Source organism: Cariama cristata, unplaced genomic scaffold (genome assembly GCF_000690535.1).
Source record: "Cariama cristata isolate BGI_N322 unplaced genomic scaffold, ASM69053v1 scaffold7955, whole genome shotgun sequence".
Classification (NCBI taxonomy): domain Eukaryota; kingdom Metazoa; phylum Chordata; class Aves; order Cariamiformes; family Cariamidae; genus Cariama; species Cariama cristata.
Window position 1 is genome coordinate 430 of NW_009619161.1, and position 18,245 is coordinate 18,674.

The following is an 18,245-nucleotide window of genomic DNA, read 5'->3' on the forward strand; positions in this document are numbered from 1 at the left end:
CTGCCTGCATGCACAAATTTCCAGCAGCTTTTTAGAATTTTTCAGAGGTGCTTCGAAGTAGAAAATATCTTCGCATTGGCAGCTTTGCTGTTCCTTCACCCAGGATTCCCATAGACATAAAAACTGGTTACAGTTTCATGCAGGGTGGAAAAACGTCAAAACGTTAATGAAGTGAGAGGTGAGGCATCCGATTTATTTACTAAGGAGAAGGATAGCAAGACTGGATGGTTATAGACTAGTGGAAATTCAGTATCATGTCACTCTCCTTATTTGTCATGTCTTGTGAAGGGGAGGATTTTTTTGTTTCCAGTGATGGGTGTGTAGACATAACATTTATTCTTTCCTGACATGGGTCTACAAAATGAGAAACCAAGCAGGATGTGGTGCTTTAATTTTAGAAAGTGGATTTTGTAGCCACAAGCCTAACTCCTGAAGCACAGGATGCAACAGTCAGGGAATACTTTCCAGTTAGGAAACGGTACTTTAGCTACTGTAAATAGGTCTGGTTTTGTTTTCTAAAGCTTGAATTCTTAAGGAGCAGGAGATGGTAAGAAAGGCAAAAGCTGCCCAGAATGGGAAGTGGGAGACTATGACTACCCACAAACAAAACCCCCGCCAGTTTGCTGTTTGTGTGACAGATGTTTGAATAACTGTGGGAAGTGTGCCTTAGTAGAAAAAAGAATCCCGGGGAGGAGGGGGGGAGAGGAAAGAGCTCAGATCTAAAGAGTGCATGTGAGGCAGAAGGTAGAAAAAGAGGTGTAGATAAAGACTGTGACGACAACAAAAAAAAGTGTCAGGTGGAGAAGAAGAGGAAGTGTGCCTTAGTAGAAAAAAGAATCCCGGGGAGGAGTGGGGGAGAGGAAAGAGCTCAGATTTTAAGAGAGTGCATGTGAGGCAGAAGGTAGAAAAAGAGGTGTAGATAAAGACTGTGACGACAACAAAAAAAAGTGTAAGGTGGAGAAGGAGAAGAGGAAATGCGAAACCAGTATGGAAAGGGGACGTAACAACCAGTGCTAAGACTCAGTGAAACAGTATATCAAGAGCGTGGGGGGATAGCATTGGAAGCGAGTACTAAACGGGCAGCTGGTGTGTTACTGCTCTTTCAGCTGCAACTCTCAGCTGTAACATTCAAGCATAAAACCTGCTTCTCATAAGTTTTTTATGTCTACATGCATAAATGTGTGTCTGAAAGAGCTCTCTAGGCTTCCTCTTTATAGAGGACAGTCCAAGTATTGCATGTTCTTGGACTGCGTGTAAAAGATTTTGGAAAATGTCCGTAGTACTTTTTCCTTCCCCTTCAATTCTTAACCAGTGATAGCAAATTTTCTCTCCCTCTCCTTACTGTTGGGGTGGGTGGGAGCACAACTGAGGCTGATTTGCAGTGAAATAGAACAATTTTGTTTGCAAGTCATAGTTATCAGTGAGACAAAATCTTTAGTGGAAAACAACTGAAAAGGGAATGTGGAAAACAAAATTGATCTAAATTCTGTGAGTCTGCTTTTAAATCACTGGTGTAAAGAAGTTGAGCCTGTTTAGTGGTGTAAAGTGTGTTGATGTATGCCTTGGTCCGTGACATTTTGCCCAAATGCAAACACAGACATGAAAAGGCGGTGTGTTTTTGCCATAAATAAATGCTAATGTGTGAAAGAAAATTTTTGTGGATGTCTGGTTTTATCTTCTGATACAGGTAATGGACTACGAGTAGTCGTAGGTGTGACCTACATTTCTTCGGAACTGGGCTGTGAAAAGGCAGAAAGCAGACAGCAGCTAAAAAGCAGCAACTGTGGTGTTAAAGTCCATTTTTGTTTCACTGTACCAGAAGAGTCAATCGAGTGTCCATCATTATATCAACAAGTGTTGACTTTTAATCAAAAGATTAAAAAGTATCTCCCCAAGTTAGTGTTTTACTTGTGAGTTGAAGAAGTAATACCTTAATCTGACAAAAACGCTTGTGCAAAATCGGCACAAAGTGAGGGCTTTGTTCACTTTTTTGTTGAAATTCTGCACATAGAAAATACCACTGGACTATCCTGAAGATGAGAGCTCTCGGGTGGGAAGAAAAATAAATACTGCCTGTGTTAGGTCATGGGCAAGGTGCCTTTTGTTGCCTCAGTACATGGCTCTGGGACCTGTTGTCTTGGTACCTCACCTGAGACCCCAGCTCGTACGTGGAGGGTCCTAGGGCAGGATCACGGTTTTTAGACCTCTGAGAAATTCAACAATAATCACCTCACAGCAGGTTTTTTAAACGTTGGAATGCTTTCTGCAGTGAACAACTGTTGCAAAAAAAGATCGGGATGAACAGATCCTAAATTTTAAACACAATTAACAATTTAAAGGGCATTGATTGTGACATTTATTTGCTCTTGTGAGCCAGTTGTATTTCAGTAGTATTTGCAAGATACATAGAAGAGGATAGTGTGGTGAAGGATGAGAAGACTTAGTATCATTGTTATTTAGGTGAGTCATCTTAAATGCACCTTTAAATGTATATGCAGTGAAATAGAAAGATGAGTTTAAAGGGGGGAAATTTCTCTTCTGGAAGTCAGTTATGTGCAGTGAATTTGTCTCTGAGCGTATTATGAGCCATGACTCTTTCATGGTCCAGTGGTACATTTACATCGCAAATGAAAATCTCGGTCTGTGTGTAACAGTAAGCGTTTAGGAAACACAATTATTAGAGCACAATTATCTTTACATCAAGCAAGCGGGCAGAGACTTCGGTACTGGCATTCCTCTGCTCGGGTACAGCCATGTCGTCGAAATGCAGCACGTGAATGCTTCCTGGCTCCTGCCCTGCCTCAGTCCTCGGCGGTATTACACCTTGCGTGATCAACTCGTGAGGGAAGGTGGTGTCTCCAGGCTCAACACCACTATCAGTCTTTAACACTAAAACTAGAATGGAAATCCAGAGTTTATCTATCACTCTCATTTTTTACTTGGTTTTAAAAATAAGTGTGGGATATAGGCCTGCTCTCAAGTAAGAATTTTCTCAATGCAATGTGGTGTTCCCGTTCTGGAATGCTAATTTGGTAGCTTTAATGTGTTTAATTAAGTGCATTTTGATGGAGCTTGAAAAGTAATCATTTCAGAGGCGTCAAACTTCATGATTTACCTGGCTGATGGTGATCTGTGAATTTAAGAAATTCAAAATCCTGGAAAATTATAAAGCAGGCTGCTTACAGTTCTTGATGTGGTGAGCTAGAAGGGAGTATAAGCACGGGGGAGGGCAGGGAGTGATGACAAAGTGATTTAGATTTTTTTTTTTAAAATAATTTAAGAAAGTAATTTGTTTTCGGTACCTGTTTATAACCTTTAATGCAGAAAATGCAGCATTCTTGGCTTTTCATTGAAATTTGGCTGATTGTTTGGCTTTTGTTGTAGCAGTAGTATACCAAACCAAAAGGAATGCAGAAAGTAATGAATGTTGTACTTTTTAATACTGTTTTGGCTAGTAATTTTAGTCACGGTTCATACACAACAATATTGAAACTTTGTGGCAATAATTAAGGCATTCAGATTGCTAGATACTCAGATTGGACAATATTGTTAGGTCCATAAATGCGAAATGTGTGGGCTTGTGCTCAAAGGAGGACTTTAAGAGACGAATCTTGCCTTTCAATCCAGAATGCTTTTGGGTGCCCTTTTTGGGTCTTGAAGGTCACAAGCAAGTACATCGGGCAAAGCTAAAACACTGCACTTGAAACAAAGTTCTTTTACAGCAGAAGGTGACAAAACATGCCCAGAGGTGTAAACTGAGCGAGGATGATTCTGGAATTTAGTTGGAATTGTTGGAATAGTTGTCGTGTAACTCGCAATCTCTCCAAAGCCTCAGTACTGGTAATTAACAGGAATCCCAATAAATATTGAACGGGGGGAATGCATAATGTAATGCGTGAGCAGACCAGCAGCCTGTTTGCCTCAAGTGTGGTAGCAATAGACATCTAATTTGCTTTGCTAATTATGGACCTTTACTCTGTTAAGAACAGAACTTCTTTGAGAGATCTGACAGCCGAGGAAAAGCAGGTTTAAAGCCAGTGTGAGCGAGGTGGGTAATCTGAGGTGTGATGTGTCCTTTTCTGCTCAGAAACAAGCAAGTGGTGACTGGCCTAGTCCGAGCCTTCGCAGCAAAATGGTCTAACTCTGCTCATCATCTGGTGCAGCTCCTGCCTGCAACTTGGAGCTTGTCTCCCTTGACTTCCCTTTTTCGATGCCTCCCATAGTTTGCATTTGGCTAGCTAAGTCTGGCTATCAGGTCGGGATAATTCCTACAACAGAAATGGAAAGTTGAGAATCTGAAATGATAAAGTCAGAGGTCTCATGGTGATAATTCTCTTGTACATTTGTAGGATAGTCTTGGTGAGGCCTAACTTCTAATGGATTCTTGTAGCTCGCTTTATAAGGTAATTCGTTGCAACACCGGTGTTGAAACACCTTTGAACAACAGAATGTTTCACTTGAGGTGAATCTTTGGGGAAAGTGTGGACATCACACTGTTTGCTTCTGTCTTTGAGAAATGAAGAGTTTTGATTGTTTTAGAAACTGGCATGGTTATACCAGTTGTACCAACAGGAGAAGTGTTGACTTTCAAATGCTTAATTAAATAATATTTGGTAAATAGAGCTTGGTTTCAGTTTCATAGTTGCCTGTAGGGTTATTTAATCTTTGAGATTTTTTTTTTTCCTAGCAAAGTATGCTGACATTAAAGTATGTTGTAAAAAGTTGTAGTCCTCGGGGTACTGTTGTAGTCCTCCCTGCTTTCATGGGTACTGTGTTACAGACAGACACCACTGCTGCTCTGGAGCAGTTGTTTCCTTCTTTATACCTATGTGTTTGTGTCTGTTCTAGTAGCCAGACTTAATTAACGTTAATTCTTTCTACGTGATTATCCACTGGCTGAAATATTGTGTCTGCAGGATGGCAAGAAGAAGCTGTTAAGGATGGCAGGAGCTGGTATGTGGTGGGATAATGCCCCCTGCCACTCTTGAGAATCAGCCTCGCACTGGAGCTGCTGATGTAGTTAGAGACCGAGGGAGGTACAAGTCCTGTCAAAATGATCCCCTGTGTAAGCACTCGCGAGGCTCTCTTGCCTACGACATAGGTGACTTTTAATTTTTGACAAGGAGAAATGAGCTGCACCTATTTTTAGGAAACCTGATGCCCAGTGTGGCATTTAATCTGTAGATACAAATATAGTTTTGGAACTGCTGTGGGGAACTCAAGTGGATGAAGTGATCGATGTTTTCCTGAGGTGGCATCAGGGTCATGGAAAGTTCCAGAGTGGGTGTTTGTTGCCTGTTCCCTCCCCGCTGCTGCTCCTCCTCCTCTCCTCCCCTCCCTGAAAAAGCCTGGCATAAATAGCCCGCCCGCCCGCAGAATCCCAACAAAGCTACCCCAGTCTGCACTGCCAGTGCAGAACTTGACCAGGACTTAGCAGCTTCTGTTTGCAGGGTAGCAAAGAGCCTTTTTATCGAAGAAAATTATCATCAAAATTGTGATTTCTGACTTTATAATTTTTTTGGAAGTACCAGCAGCTGGAGACATGCCCAGTCATTTCAGACGTGTCCTTAAGCCATCTTCGGTGCATTTTAGGCATTCAGTAGAAGAAGGATATAAGTAGATGAGTACAGGAAAAGGAAAAGATAGGAGGCATGTGGATTGGCTTCTTTTTTAAGATACAGTCATTTTTGTTGTGTTGCTGAAGAGTTACCTACTTGTGTCGGCGAACAATAATAATCTGGATACAGGAAAAGCCAAAGGTTCGAGTTGGTAAGGAATTGTCTAAAAATGGCATTTAACTGTTCTAACTTTTTCTCTAAGCACTAATTTAGCCCCTTTCTTGTCTCTGTGGGTATGAAAATTGATGTGGTTGACCTCTCGTTAGGCACAAGAATGTATTGGTGTTAATAGGGAATTTTTCAGGCTGTTTTTGTGGAGAAAAATGTGTTTGTTTGGCTGAGGAACGCTACTTAAAGACACTATTAAAGTTTCACCTGAAATACATGGTAGTACTATCTATTGTCCTTACTTGATAACTTCTCCTTTGTTGCAGATTATGATGCACGATTATCACAGAAGAAGTTCATGTCTATAGCTCTTAAGGACTTTATTACATCATCTTCAAGCCTGATAGTTTTGGAATCCATATTGCAGCTGCAAAGACACGTCTGCTTTTGCATTTCAACAAACATCTTCCCTGTCAGAAGATAACTGAAATTGAAGTGCTCTGTTTTAACAGTGATACCATTGGATTATTTGAACATCTCCCAGTTAAAAATTTACAGTAATATATTTGCTAGGTAAGTTGATACCGTTAGCTGCGTATGCAGTAGTTAATACTTTTGCTGAAATTCTGCGACTTTAAAACCTTGCTGTCCTTTTTTTAATAAAACATAACAAATGAAAATGTATCCAAATGGATAATGATCTTTGTAAGTAAGATTGTTGTTGTCAGTTTAGGGTCAAATGCTTTCAGTAGTGAGTGAATTTAAAATAAATGGATTAACAATGGTTTTGTGTGGGGCTCGCTATTTTTGTTACTGATTCTTACTATCCACTTTTTCTGGTTTGGGGGTTTTCTTGTTTAGTCAGATCTTCAGAATTTTCTCAAACTTCTGATGGAAATATAAATTGTTGCTAGTGACGTTAGTAGCATCTCACATATTCTTTCCTCTAAAATTGTTGAGCAAAGTATACTTTTGTCTTTTGTGTATGTCAGCAGCTTAAACTTACAAATTATTTTTTTTAAAAAAAAATTACTATTTCAAATTCATTTGGTCACCTCAGGGTCATCTTTTAGTATTCTTAATTAGCTTCCTATTTGGAAAGTGAACTTTTCCTAAAAGTGCTAAACTAAAAAAAGAATCAATTAAATGAGCTATAAAATAGCTTCCAAATTCAACACTTAGTTTCCTGAAGTTATTTTTCCAGTCTTGGTCCAATTTACCTGAGGTGGTATGTTTGTATATGGGTAAGATCTTCAGGGGAAGTTGTTTTAGCTTTGTGATGACTTAAAATACGTGGTCGTTGTTTAGAATGTATTTAATTCTGTCTGTCTGGTTGGTGCTGATGTTCTTTCATGACTTCCAGTTACTCTACAATATTTAATTAAATCATTACTCGTAAAATTAAACAAAAAATTATAGCTGTCCTACTTAACTAGTTACTTTAAATTCTCAGCTCTTATTTTTCAATGTAGCTGGTTTTTGGGTCTGTGCAAAAAATGGAGCTGACCAGTAGGAGAGATTTCATGCGGTGAGCAGAAAAGGGTGATGAATCTACCGAATCCCGTCCTTATAGAGGGGTATGAAGCTTCTTGTGTAATCCAGTGGTTTCCAGCTTGCTCCCACAGAGCGAGCACAGGTTTGGCATGCAGTTTTGGAGCTGGTACCTACTGAAGTGATGTGGATAAGTTAAAAGTGGTGGCCTCAGTCTCTGAAAATCATTCATCCAGTCGATCCAAAGGATTGTTGTCGACATGTACTCATCAGCAGTAGTAATCTTATAGGCTTTTTTTTTGAGATGGAATTTTTTTTTTAATTTAAATTCCCCATGAATGTTTGTTTGCAAACAGTGTGTTAGTAGTACTTCTATACTGAAGTAAAATGTCATATCTGTAAACTTTATACGCTCTGTTTTCAGCCAGACCAACAGCAAAATGATTCCTAATGGATATTTGATGTTTGAAGATGAAAACTTCATCGAGTCATCTGTTGCCAAGCTAAACGCCTTACGTAAAAGTGGTCAGTTCTGCGATGTCCGTCTCCAGGTACCTTTTTTCTGTTGGTTGAATGCAGTTGGGTTTTTGTTACACTGTGTAATGCTATCTGCCTCATTGTTTGTGAGGCATGAGATTTTAGAATCTGATTTTTCTGAAAAATGCATACTTTAAAAAAAGAATCTGATATACTTTGAGAGAAGCTATGCTAACATTTTTTTTTCAGCTGACATAAAGTGGGGACTGTATTGATTTGAAAAGTTGATTTGAACTGTGACATTCACTTGGGTAGGCCTTTATACTAATAGAAACATACTTCAAAAAAAATTCTTACCAGCATGTGGGTTTCTTATTTGTGCTTTAAATAAAGGTATGTGGACATGAGATGTTGGCGCACCGAGCCGTGCTAGCTTGCTGCAGTCCTTACCTGTTTGAAATCTTCAATAGTGACAGCGATTGTCATGGAATTTCCCATGTTAAATTCGATGATCTCAATCCAGAAGCTGTTGAAGTTCTGTTGAATTATGCCTATACTGCTCAGTAAGTAGTTTTCACAGAAACCAGAGTAGACTTTAACTTAAAAAAATCAAAATAATAAAGATAAATTTCCTTCTTTAATAGATTAAAAGCTGATAAAGAACTGGTGAAAGATGTATACTCTGCAGCAAAGAAGTTGAAGATGGAGAGAGTTAAGCAGGTACAGTTCTTGGCTCTTCTGGAAGTCCATTCTGCTTTCTCATGCTGACAGCATTATGCTTTTTGGTGTTAATGAGACAAAAAATGATGGTTCTGTGGAAAAAGTGCTTGGCGGCTAAGCTTCTTTACATGTTCATCAGCATTGTATTGATTTGAGTGACATCAGTATGGCTTGCTTCCACATGCGTTATCTCTGTGCTGAAGGGCTCTCTGAAGCTAAGTTTTGTATTTGTGCACCCGTATAAGCAAAGCGGCTTCTGAATCGCAGCTGGTTACTTACCTTCAGGTTTGTGGAAGCAGTGGTGTGCTTGGTTGTATTGGGGGGCATAATTAAACCTGTAAATCTGGCAGCGATATGTGGAAAAAATAAACCTGTAAATCTGTGGCAGTGATATGTGGGAGAAAGAACAATCCACAGGCTCCTAAAGATAAGTGCGGTAGCGCTTGACTTTAGAAATCCTTACTCTTGCCACAAATGGGGATACCTTCTGACAAGGGGACGGGGATTCTTATCTTCGCTTGACTGCAGTTAAGCGGTTTTGAATAGGCGTTCAATAGGAAAGCGTGGGGTCAATGTATATGTGAGTAGCTTTCAGCTGTGTGTGACTCTTCATGTATGCCTATTCCTATGGAAGGCAACGCTTTGTTTACAGCTCTAGCACGGGGTGTCGGGGGGGTGACAACAGACAGTCGCTATTCTGCAGTTAGAAAACAGCTGTTGCTGTATGTTGGGGTGGATAATTTAAAGGTATCAAAATCTTGTTTCCTTGTAAACTAAGGTGCGGGCTTTTTTTCTTGAAAGGTTTGTGGTGACTATTTGCTCTCCAAGATGGACGTTCAGAGCTGCATCTCTTACCGGAACTTTGCAAGTTGTATGGGAGACTCGCGTTTGTTGAACAAGATCGATGGCTACATTCAGGAACATCTTTTAGAGATTTCAGAACAGGAAGAATTTCTCAAACTTCCACGGTTAAAGGTGAGCTTAAGTTTATAGACTTCCTCTGGTACGTGATTTCCAAAAAGCAACCCAAGGAGTGAGTATTATGGCTTCCTTTTTGGGAGCAGGAAAACTTGGTGTACTGACTTTTACCAACAATGTGAAACTTCTGGATCTGTATAATACTTGTACCTCTGTGAACCTTAGCTGTAGAGAATAGATATCCTTTCTAAGCATGTAGAATAGCTGCAGTTGTACTTAAATGTGCTTCGTAGTTTCAGTGGCATAGGCCAAAAGCTCCTTGTAGGTGGTGTTTTCTGGCTCTATGGTAAAGTGAGAGTAGTGCTCACTACATGAAGTACAGGATGCTACAACTACAAGGGTAATACCTATAGAGTAAATCCTCCTTTTCTTTTCTAATTCAAGCTTGAAGTAATGCTGGAAGACAATGTTGGCCTACCCAGCAACGGCAAATTGTACACAAAGGTAATCAACTGGGTACAGCGCAGCATCTGGGAGAATGGAGACAGCCTGGAAGATCTAATGGAAGAGGTTAGTCTTTAAGAAAATGGGATTAAACATATTTTTCTTAAAAAAAAAAAAAATCAATATGAAGGATGATCCCTTTTTAATTTTTTTATTTTTTCAATTTTTTAACTGTGACCCTAAAGAATTTAAATTTTACTGTAGGTACCCCTAAGCTGAGAAACTGGGGGGGTATTCAGGTGAGCTGAATGAACTGTTCAGTCTGGTCTTCTGCTTTCCTTTTTTTGCTCACTATGTGCTGTATGGTAACCTCAAAGTGGCGTGTATCTTGCTTTAGAATTGGGGAGGTGGTACTGAAACTTGCCGTAGATTCTTGATGTTTTCCTTTGCAGGTTTTGCTTGTAAATGCAAAGTAGGTAAAAGCTTCTAATGGTTGTTCCTCCCCGTTGATTTATCTCCCCATAGGTTTATTAACAAAACTAGGATACCAAGGCTGAAGAACCAAGAAGAAACCTCAAGTGTATTGACACGTACAGAAGCAGCAGTCCTGCCCCAGTTCTCCTAAGAAAATCCGCTGTGGGCAGAGAACGATGATGATGATTTAATGGTGTTTACTTACTCCTTTACAGGATCCATTATTTTAAAAGTTGTGTGTTTTTAAATGGCTTTACTCATGAATACTAATACTAGATATAGCCTGGGCAGTGTTGAATGGAAAAATGAGTGGGGAGTCTAAATTTTTAATTGCCTGGAGAAAAGGGACTTTACAAAAACCTATGAAACATCAAAATTTTCCCAGTTTGTTATTACAAGCACGATAGATCTTCGGCAACCCTTGTATAGGCGAACGTACATGTTGATGCTGTCGTATATTCTCAAGTGTGTATTTCCTTTTGGAATAACTCATTTTAAAAGCTCTGATCGTGTTGAAATTCAGATGCATTTCACTGAAACAGTTGCATCTGGTGTTTAGTTGTGCACAGCAGTTTCCTCCAGAACTTAAATTTGTGTTGTCGTCCCTCATCCCCGTACCTTTCTCTTAGAGTCCACTGTTGGCTTCTCTTAACTTTTTTTGATCGAGATAAATATTTGTATTTTTCGAAGCAGAAAACATGTTTGCGGGGCTAACGAAAATGCTTGCATGAGATTGTGAATGTGTGTAATTCTGCAAATTAATGTGCCTCTTGCTTGTCTAATGTTTCTGTGCTGGAAAACCAGTAGAAGTCCTTGGAAAACGGAAGATTTCTCTCAAGCTGAGAAAGTTAAGGAGCCTTCATCCCATGTTTGAAGATTGCCACCATGACATCTGCTTCCTTTTAGTTTTGTCGTTCTGCTAGATTGAGATGAGATGACGAGAAGTATGCTGGTGCCTGCCTTTTGTAATCTGCCTGTAGCTAAGTAGCACTGGAGACGGCAGCCACATGGGTATTCTGTTGTTGTTTTTGCAGGTTCAAACGCTGTACTACTCAGCTGATCACAAGCTGCTTGATGGAAATCTGCTAGATGGACAGGCTGAGGTGTATGGCAGTGATGATGACCACATTCAGTTTGTGCAGGTACAAATTGCAGACAGTCTCAGGTAACCCCAGATAGACTGGAGCAGTTTACAGCACACCTGAAGTCTTGCGTACCGTAGCAGAGAAAGCAGCGGTAGCTTTAAGGGAGAAATATGTGATGAGAAAGTATCTTTCTCGAAGCTACTGGAGGTGGTGATTGAGTCGCTGGTGCTGCGTTTTCTGCAGACTGACTCTAAGCCTTTGCAAAACGGAGTGCTTTAGGTTTGACTTCAAAATAAATCTTAGGCTGTTAGAAGAAAGAAGAGGTAGAAAAGCAGTCAGCTGTGGCAAGTCAGCCGTGGCTTTGTAGAGATATTCAAGAGACTGTGAAGAATCACGGACTGCTTGGCTTGCAGTGGAGAATGCATCTGTTAAATTTTGGCACAGAAAAAGATTCCAGACATAAGTTCTAATCCTTCAGCTGCCAGCCTCTGCTTCTTTTGTTCAGCTGCGCTGGTAATGTGCTAGAGAGATTTTAAAAAGCAGCAGTAGGTAACTTCTGATGTAGAGACGGCCAGTGCTCCGGCTGTGCACAAATCAGTCTTGTGCTTTTTGAGATCATATTTTTCTTTTTCTGTCTCTTTTTTTTTTTTTTTTTGTAGTTCTAGCCAGATACAGTCATTGTCAACTCTGAAAAACACACGGCTTAGCACAATGGAGGCTGTTTAAGAAACAACGAACAAAAAAGGGCTGATAGATGTAAATTATCAATTGCTTTATCCAAATCAAGGTTGTTTAAATTCATTGAGTTAGAAGCAAATTTATTGTTGTATTTTAACTCGTAACAGCGGAGTGTGGTGATACAAAAGTATACTTGAAATTTCTAGCTAATGTTTATGTAAAACGCTCTCCATCCCGAACATGAGTTGTAGAAGGGAAAGGAGAGGAAAATGAAAAGCCAGCGAATCTCCCAGTGTCTAAATTGTTTTCAGTAAGCCTTCATAGACTTCACCACCTTTGGATGCTACTCCTTGTCATACTTAGAAGCTGAGAGGTGAACGTTCAAAAAGTTCATTTTCAGAAATAAGGCCAAGAGGTTTTATTTTTTTCTTTTTTTCTGAATCCTTTCTGATAATAAGGATTGCCAACTTTAGATGTTCTAAACAGCTGAGAGAACTAACACCAGGAAACCCACAGATGACAGTCCTGGAAAAACTAACTTTTACATTTTTGAATTACAGAAGTTTGTAATTTCTGTAAGTGTCAAGGCAATTTAAGGATAAGAGAATAAGCTGTTATTTGGATGAAGATTCAGAAATAACAAAAATGCTATCCGGAAACGAATTTATTTTCTTGGTGAGCTGAGTACAGCAATCAAACCCTTCTGGGTAAGGTTAACTGTGAGGTAGATGATGTATTTCAGCAGCTTTACGACAGTTTCCATAGAGATCAGACTCCAGGGAACTGTGCAAGCATCGCAGACTTGGTACTGCGGTCGTAAACTTTGCTGCTAAACAGAATAGGCAGAATGTTAACTTTTTGTGTTTTGGTCTTATGATTTAGAAAAAGCCTGAGTGACCCAACCAACTGTGCAGTGTGATCTGAAATGTGAAATTAGGGGTTTTTTTCTTAATTGAGCAAAATAGTGTAAGCGACGGTATAAATTTAATTGAAGAAGAAAAGAAGGCAGAAATCTCCTGTTAGTGGGAAGCATCGGGGGAGTAAAATCCAAGAAATAGCTAATCTGGGCACAGGGAGGAACTGAAGCGAAATTAATTTGTCTTCAGGGAATGAGGAGAGTAGTTAATTCACTTCGAAAGAGCATTATACAATTAACTCAAGTTCCAGAAGCAGAGCTTGCAAGCGAGGCTTCTAGTTTGTACATCAGTTCTCTCTAAACGGAGGTAGGTTTTTCCTTACGTTTGGAAATCCTGCTAGTAACGCATACTCTCTCCTAGGAATTGGAAACGATTTCTAGTCAGACACCAGCAGCGTAAAGCTGCAGTCACAGGGTGAAATGAGTACCAAGATAAGATGTAGGGTGGTTTTCGGCCACTGTTGCCGAGTGGGCAAGATGTTCTGTTGAAAATTTAGGTGTGCTATAAATGATGCTCTGCGGAGGTGGTAGACAAAGTGTTCTCTTGAATAGTTACGTATTAGCTCCGAGAAGCAAAGGTGGAAGGAGGTGTAGTCTCTGGCTAGGTTTCTGTAGCTGCCTTTTGATTTTGCAGAAGAAGCCACCACGTGAGAATGATCACAAGCAGATCAGTAGCAGCTCCTCTGGAAGTCTTTCTCCAAATGCTACTGTTCAGAGTCCTAAACACGAGTGGAAAATCATTGCTTCAGAGAAAACCTCAAGTGAGTAACCGGGGCAGGGTTTCTCTAAAAGATGCGTCTGGTGTTGTGTACCTCCCGCTCCCGGGGGATTGCCTTCCACATCTGTAGGGAATTCACAAGTGCTTTTTCTTAACTGGTGATGCAATTCAAGTGATTGGCCCAGTAATTTGTGGGGTGTTTCTAAACATAACTGGGGCCAAACTGGCATCACCTACATCTTGATTCCTTACCGACAGGGCCATCCCACATCCCATGGGGTGTGTGATTTACCCAGAAAGTCCTAAGGAGATGGGCAGCCTCTAATTAATTAGCAGAGCTATTTGCTGCATGTGTGCAAGGAGACTTTCTCCTTGCACATCTCTGGATTGCTGTCTGACGTCCTTTGAGCACTCCATTAATAATCTAAAACTCCTATTTTTCAGTAAGTAGGCTAACACTTGGAACTGGTAACCAGAAAAAAGAAAGTTTTCACACTTACGAAGGGAGAAGCACAATCAGAAGACCCTAGTAGGCATTCGCTTAAATTCACCTACAGTTTTCTTATATTGGTGGTCTCTCCTTGTCTCCTGACGACAGGTAACACCTACCTGTGTCTTGCTGTTCTGGATGGGGTGCTCTGCGTGATATTCCTGCACGGCCGTAACAGCCCGCAGAGCTCTCCCACCAGCACGCCACGGCTGCTGAAGAGTCTGAGTTTTGAGCTTCAACCAAATGATCTCGTAGAGAAGCCCATGTCTCCGATGCAATACGCTCGGTCTGGGCTGGGCACAGCCGAGCTTAATGGCAAGCTCATCGCTGCAGGTAAAGGAAATAGCGACAATTTTTTAAACAACTTGCGCAGTTGGGGGGCTGAGGGGAACAGTGGCTTCTTAACTCTGTGCGCTTCGTTAGAGTCGGTATTCGTCAACGTTGAAGCAGTTGGTCTTTGGAAATGCGGTATCGTCTGACCTTTTGCTTTTAGGTGGATACAACAGAGAGGAGTGTTTGCGCACGGTGGAATGCTACGATCCGCAAAAGGACGCTTGGACTTTCGTTGCGCCGATGAGAACCCCAAGAGCTCGGTTCCAGATGGCGGTTTTAATGGTGTGTGGTGGGTGGAGATCCGCTGGAATGGAGCGTTATGTACACGGAGGTGGGACAGACAGGGCGAACTTTACAATGAAGTTGCTTAACTGTAGTTACACGGTTACGAAAGTGCTGATGATTTGAATTGCGTACTGCGATGTGAAGCAGGTATGTATTTCTTCCATTCAGGGGCAGCTGTATGTTGTGGGTGGGTCAAACGGTCACTCGGATGACTTGAGCTGTGGCGAAATGTATGACCCCGAAATAGATGACTGGACTCCTGTACCTGAGCTGAGAACCAACCGCTGCAATGCAGGTAACACAGCTGCGCTGGATCAACTGGTTGGGGGGTGGTTTTCATTTATTCATTAGCTTACTTAGTATTCTTTCCTATCTGAATAGGAGTATGTGCCCTGAATGGAAAACTGTACATTGTTGGTGGTTCAGATCCTTATGGCCAGAAGGGACTTAAGAACTGTGATGTGTTCGATCCCGTAACAAAATCTTGGACAAGCTGTGCTCCCCTTAATATCCGTAAGTTTGCTGTGTAGTTTGGGAGGGAAAAGGGCGATTGCAAAACTGCAGGTTTCAAACCAAACCAACCAAAAAAAAAACCCAACCTATTTAAATTCCAGCTGCTGTGGCGTACGGCTAGCCCCTGACTTGTGTGCTGGGCTGTAACCGCTGGCCTTTGCTTGCAGGGAGACATCAGTCTGCAGTCTGCGAGCTGGGCGGGTATTTGTACATAATTGGAGGAGCAGAATCGTGGAACTGCCTGAACAGTGTGGAGCGTTACAATCCGGAGAACAACACTTGGACCCTGATTGCGCCCATGAACGTGGCTCGCCGAGGAGCTGGAGTGGCTGTTCGTGATGGTAGGTTGCCGTGGGCTTAAGCAACCTCTCGCGCTTGATGAATTTTTTGTGTTAAGCTGCGATGCAAGTAGAATACAAAGCTGCGTTCCTTCTTGGGGAGGAAACGGCACAGTAAGAATGTGGCTATGCCTCCAATTTTCATTAAGAACTGTAACCAGAAAAATCAAAACCCTCCTTGTTTTTGTTTTGGGGTATTTGCCCCCACCTCTTGGTTTTCAAAACATCACCGTGCAGCTTCTAGAACTGCATCTCTTTGAATTTGGACTTTGCCCTTCCTCTGAAATCTTCCAGGCGGCTCTGCTGACCAGCAGGTCACTACCGTAACTTCAGACCTTGAAAAAGGCCAAGGTTTCTGACGGGGAAACCTGCAGTTCCTTCCTTTCGGCTTCGTTTGTCTCCCCAGGGAGGAGGCGGTGTTTGGCGGGAGGGCTGGAGCCGAGCAGTGAAGCAGCATTCACTTTGTCTCCTTTTGCTAGGAAAACTCTTTGTGGGTGGAGGCTTTGACGGCTCCCACGCGGTGAGCTGCGTGGAGATGTACGACCCTGCTAAGAACGAGTGGAAGCTGATGGGAAGCATGACGACTCCCAGGAGCAACGCCGGCATCACCACCGTGGCAAACACCATTTACGCAGTTGGGGGATTCGACGGCAACGAATTCTTGAACACAGTCGAGGTCTACAATCCCGAGTCAAATGAATGGAGCCCCTACACAAAAATTTACAAGTTTTAAGTGAATTAAATTCCCTTTTCAAACTAACAGGCTTAGTGATGTAATTGTGTTTCAGTAGAGGTACACCTGTGAATAGGGTTGGGGAGGGCATAGATGTTGCCAACAGCAACACAGAGCTTTTGCATATTGCATATTAATGTGCTGTACATATTTGTTTGGGAAAGAATCTCAAAATGAAGCAGTTTCTTTGTTTATTTTAGAACTTTGTTTGAGGGTGTGTGTTGGTTTTTGTTTTTTAAAGATTTTTTTTGAAGATAACGCAAGAGAAATGAGACCGGGCATATCATTTCAGGAGCTTCCCCCAGCGTGTGGGTTTGTTACGTTGCACGTTAAATGACTTTTCCTGCAGGCTGTGTTCTTGGGGCAGGAAGTGTAAGGTGTGATGGGGGGCAGTGGGGTTTTTTCATCAGGCCTTGTTTTCCTTCAGTAACTGGAACAATCTGTAACAAGAAGCCTTATTTAAATAGATATAATGGCTATTTTTTTTATTAAAAAAAGCTGACATGCCTGCCAATACCTTATCTTTTATGATTGCCTTTTTATAACAGTTTTTATATACTCAGCAGAGTATTTTCTGTGTTGAAATGAGAATGGCAGAAGGGTTATCGAAGCAAAGAGACAACCTTGGAGTCTGTAGAGACCAAGCGGGACAACCGATTTACTGCTGAGCTGAGCTTTTGCCTCCGCTACAATATTGTAAGTTAGTACGCAACACCTGTAGAGCTGAATGGAGTTTCTGAACATGACATAGCTGTGACTTTCTAGGGTGGGAAAATTATTTTGGCTCTGAATATTTTGAGAAAACGGCAGAGGGTGCTTTCTGTACAGCAGTTTTGTTACTATGGGCAAGCTAACCTTTGTAAAACAAAACCTGGTGCGTGGGGTTTTTCTTCTCATGGTTTTTAAACTCTTGCCTCTTGGCAATGAAAATGTATTCACCTGGTTAGTCACTGTCTTCAGTTTATTTTTCTAATATTCCAAGCTTGAAAGTGTGATAGAACACGAATAACCTGATTTCGTCTGTGCTCGGAGTCCTGTGTTTTCGTTCACTTTCTCAATTCGTAGTCCTGAAGCGTTGGTTATAGGATGCCTTGGTGTCTAACGTGTAGTGCTGCACACTTAACTCCCGGTGCCAAAACCAGCACTGACCGCTTGCTGCTGACGCAACCACATTAAAGGTACCTTTTGGGAAACCCTCACAGCGCCGCAGTGCTGCGATGTCTCTTTGTCTCTTTTTCTTTGTAAACCACCTTGTTAAACACGTTAAAAACAGACGTTTCAAAGGGCTGGAGCTCCCTGTACCTGCATCCGGGCTGGGTTTACTGAAAGCTCTGTGCAAATTAAAGCGTGGTGCTCTAGAGGGGGGGATGAGAAAGGGGTCAGGTGAACTTGAAGAAACTCCTGCTATTGGAGATAGCTCATTCACCTCTGCTCCTCGGCATTAATCAAGGAGCTTTAGGAAATTAAGCCACCCCCGTGACGGCACTAATTTCAGTTCCATCCCATTTTTTGTTTACTACAAAATTAGTTACCCTCTGCTGCAGCTTCCTTCACATGGTTCTGCTGCAATGGGGTGTGAGCAGATGCCTCCCTGGCTGCCCGGGAGTAGGAAAACACCAGACCAAAGAGATTTCCTGATTATTCCAAGCTGTAGAGCTGGGTGCGTTTGAACAGGGAGAGGCAGTAACCGAGTGGTTGTCTTCCATCTGTGCCAAGTCTATCAAAAGTAGATGAGAGCCAACACAGACAGATGTCATGTGCTTAAGCTGATCCAGCTTCCTCACTTTACCGTGCAGCTTGCCAAGGGAAGCTTATTTGAACATAACGCACGCACTTACCCCACAGCTGTGAGGTAACAACTTGAATGGGAAGCGCCCTTCAAATGTTCCACCCATCGCTCCACCAC

General features: G+C 41.6%; 1 protein-coding gene across 1 annotated transcript; it reads left to right on the top strand.

The window, feature by feature from the left end:
* Positions 1-7,657: 7,657 nt before the first annotated feature.
* Positions 7,658-16,421, top strand: IVNS1ABP (influenza virus NS1A binding protein). Its single transcript, XM_009701128.1, has 13 exons — positions 7,658-7,768; positions 8,088-8,257; positions 8,339-8,414; positions 9,216-9,389; positions 9,777-9,902; positions 11,285-11,392; positions 13,564-13,690; positions 14,246-14,470; positions 14,631-14,752; positions 14,924-15,050; positions 15,137-15,268; positions 15,436-15,609; positions 16,086-16,421. Exons 1-13 carry the CDS (start codon positions 7,658-7,660, stop codon positions 16,337-16,339), a joined length of 1,926 nt encoding a protein of 641 aa, XP_009699430.1. The 3' UTR covers positions 16,340-16,421.
* Positions 16,422-18,245: the final 1,824 nt, after the last annotated feature.

Excerpts from the sequence above, each read along its gene's own strand:
- IVNS1ABP (XM_009701128.1), top strand. The coding sequence starts at position 7,658 with ATGATTCCTAATGGATATTTGATGTTTGAAGATGAAAACTTCATCGAG. Across the intron at positions 9,903-11,284 it reads TGGAAGATCTAATGGAAGAG|GTTCAAACGCTGTACTACTC; the intron begins GTTAGTCTTTAA and ends TTGTTTTTGCAG. Across the intron at positions 15,051-15,136 it reads AACCAACCGCTGCAATGCAG|GAGTATGTGCCCTGAATGGA; the intron begins GTAACACAGCTG and ends CTATCTGAATAG.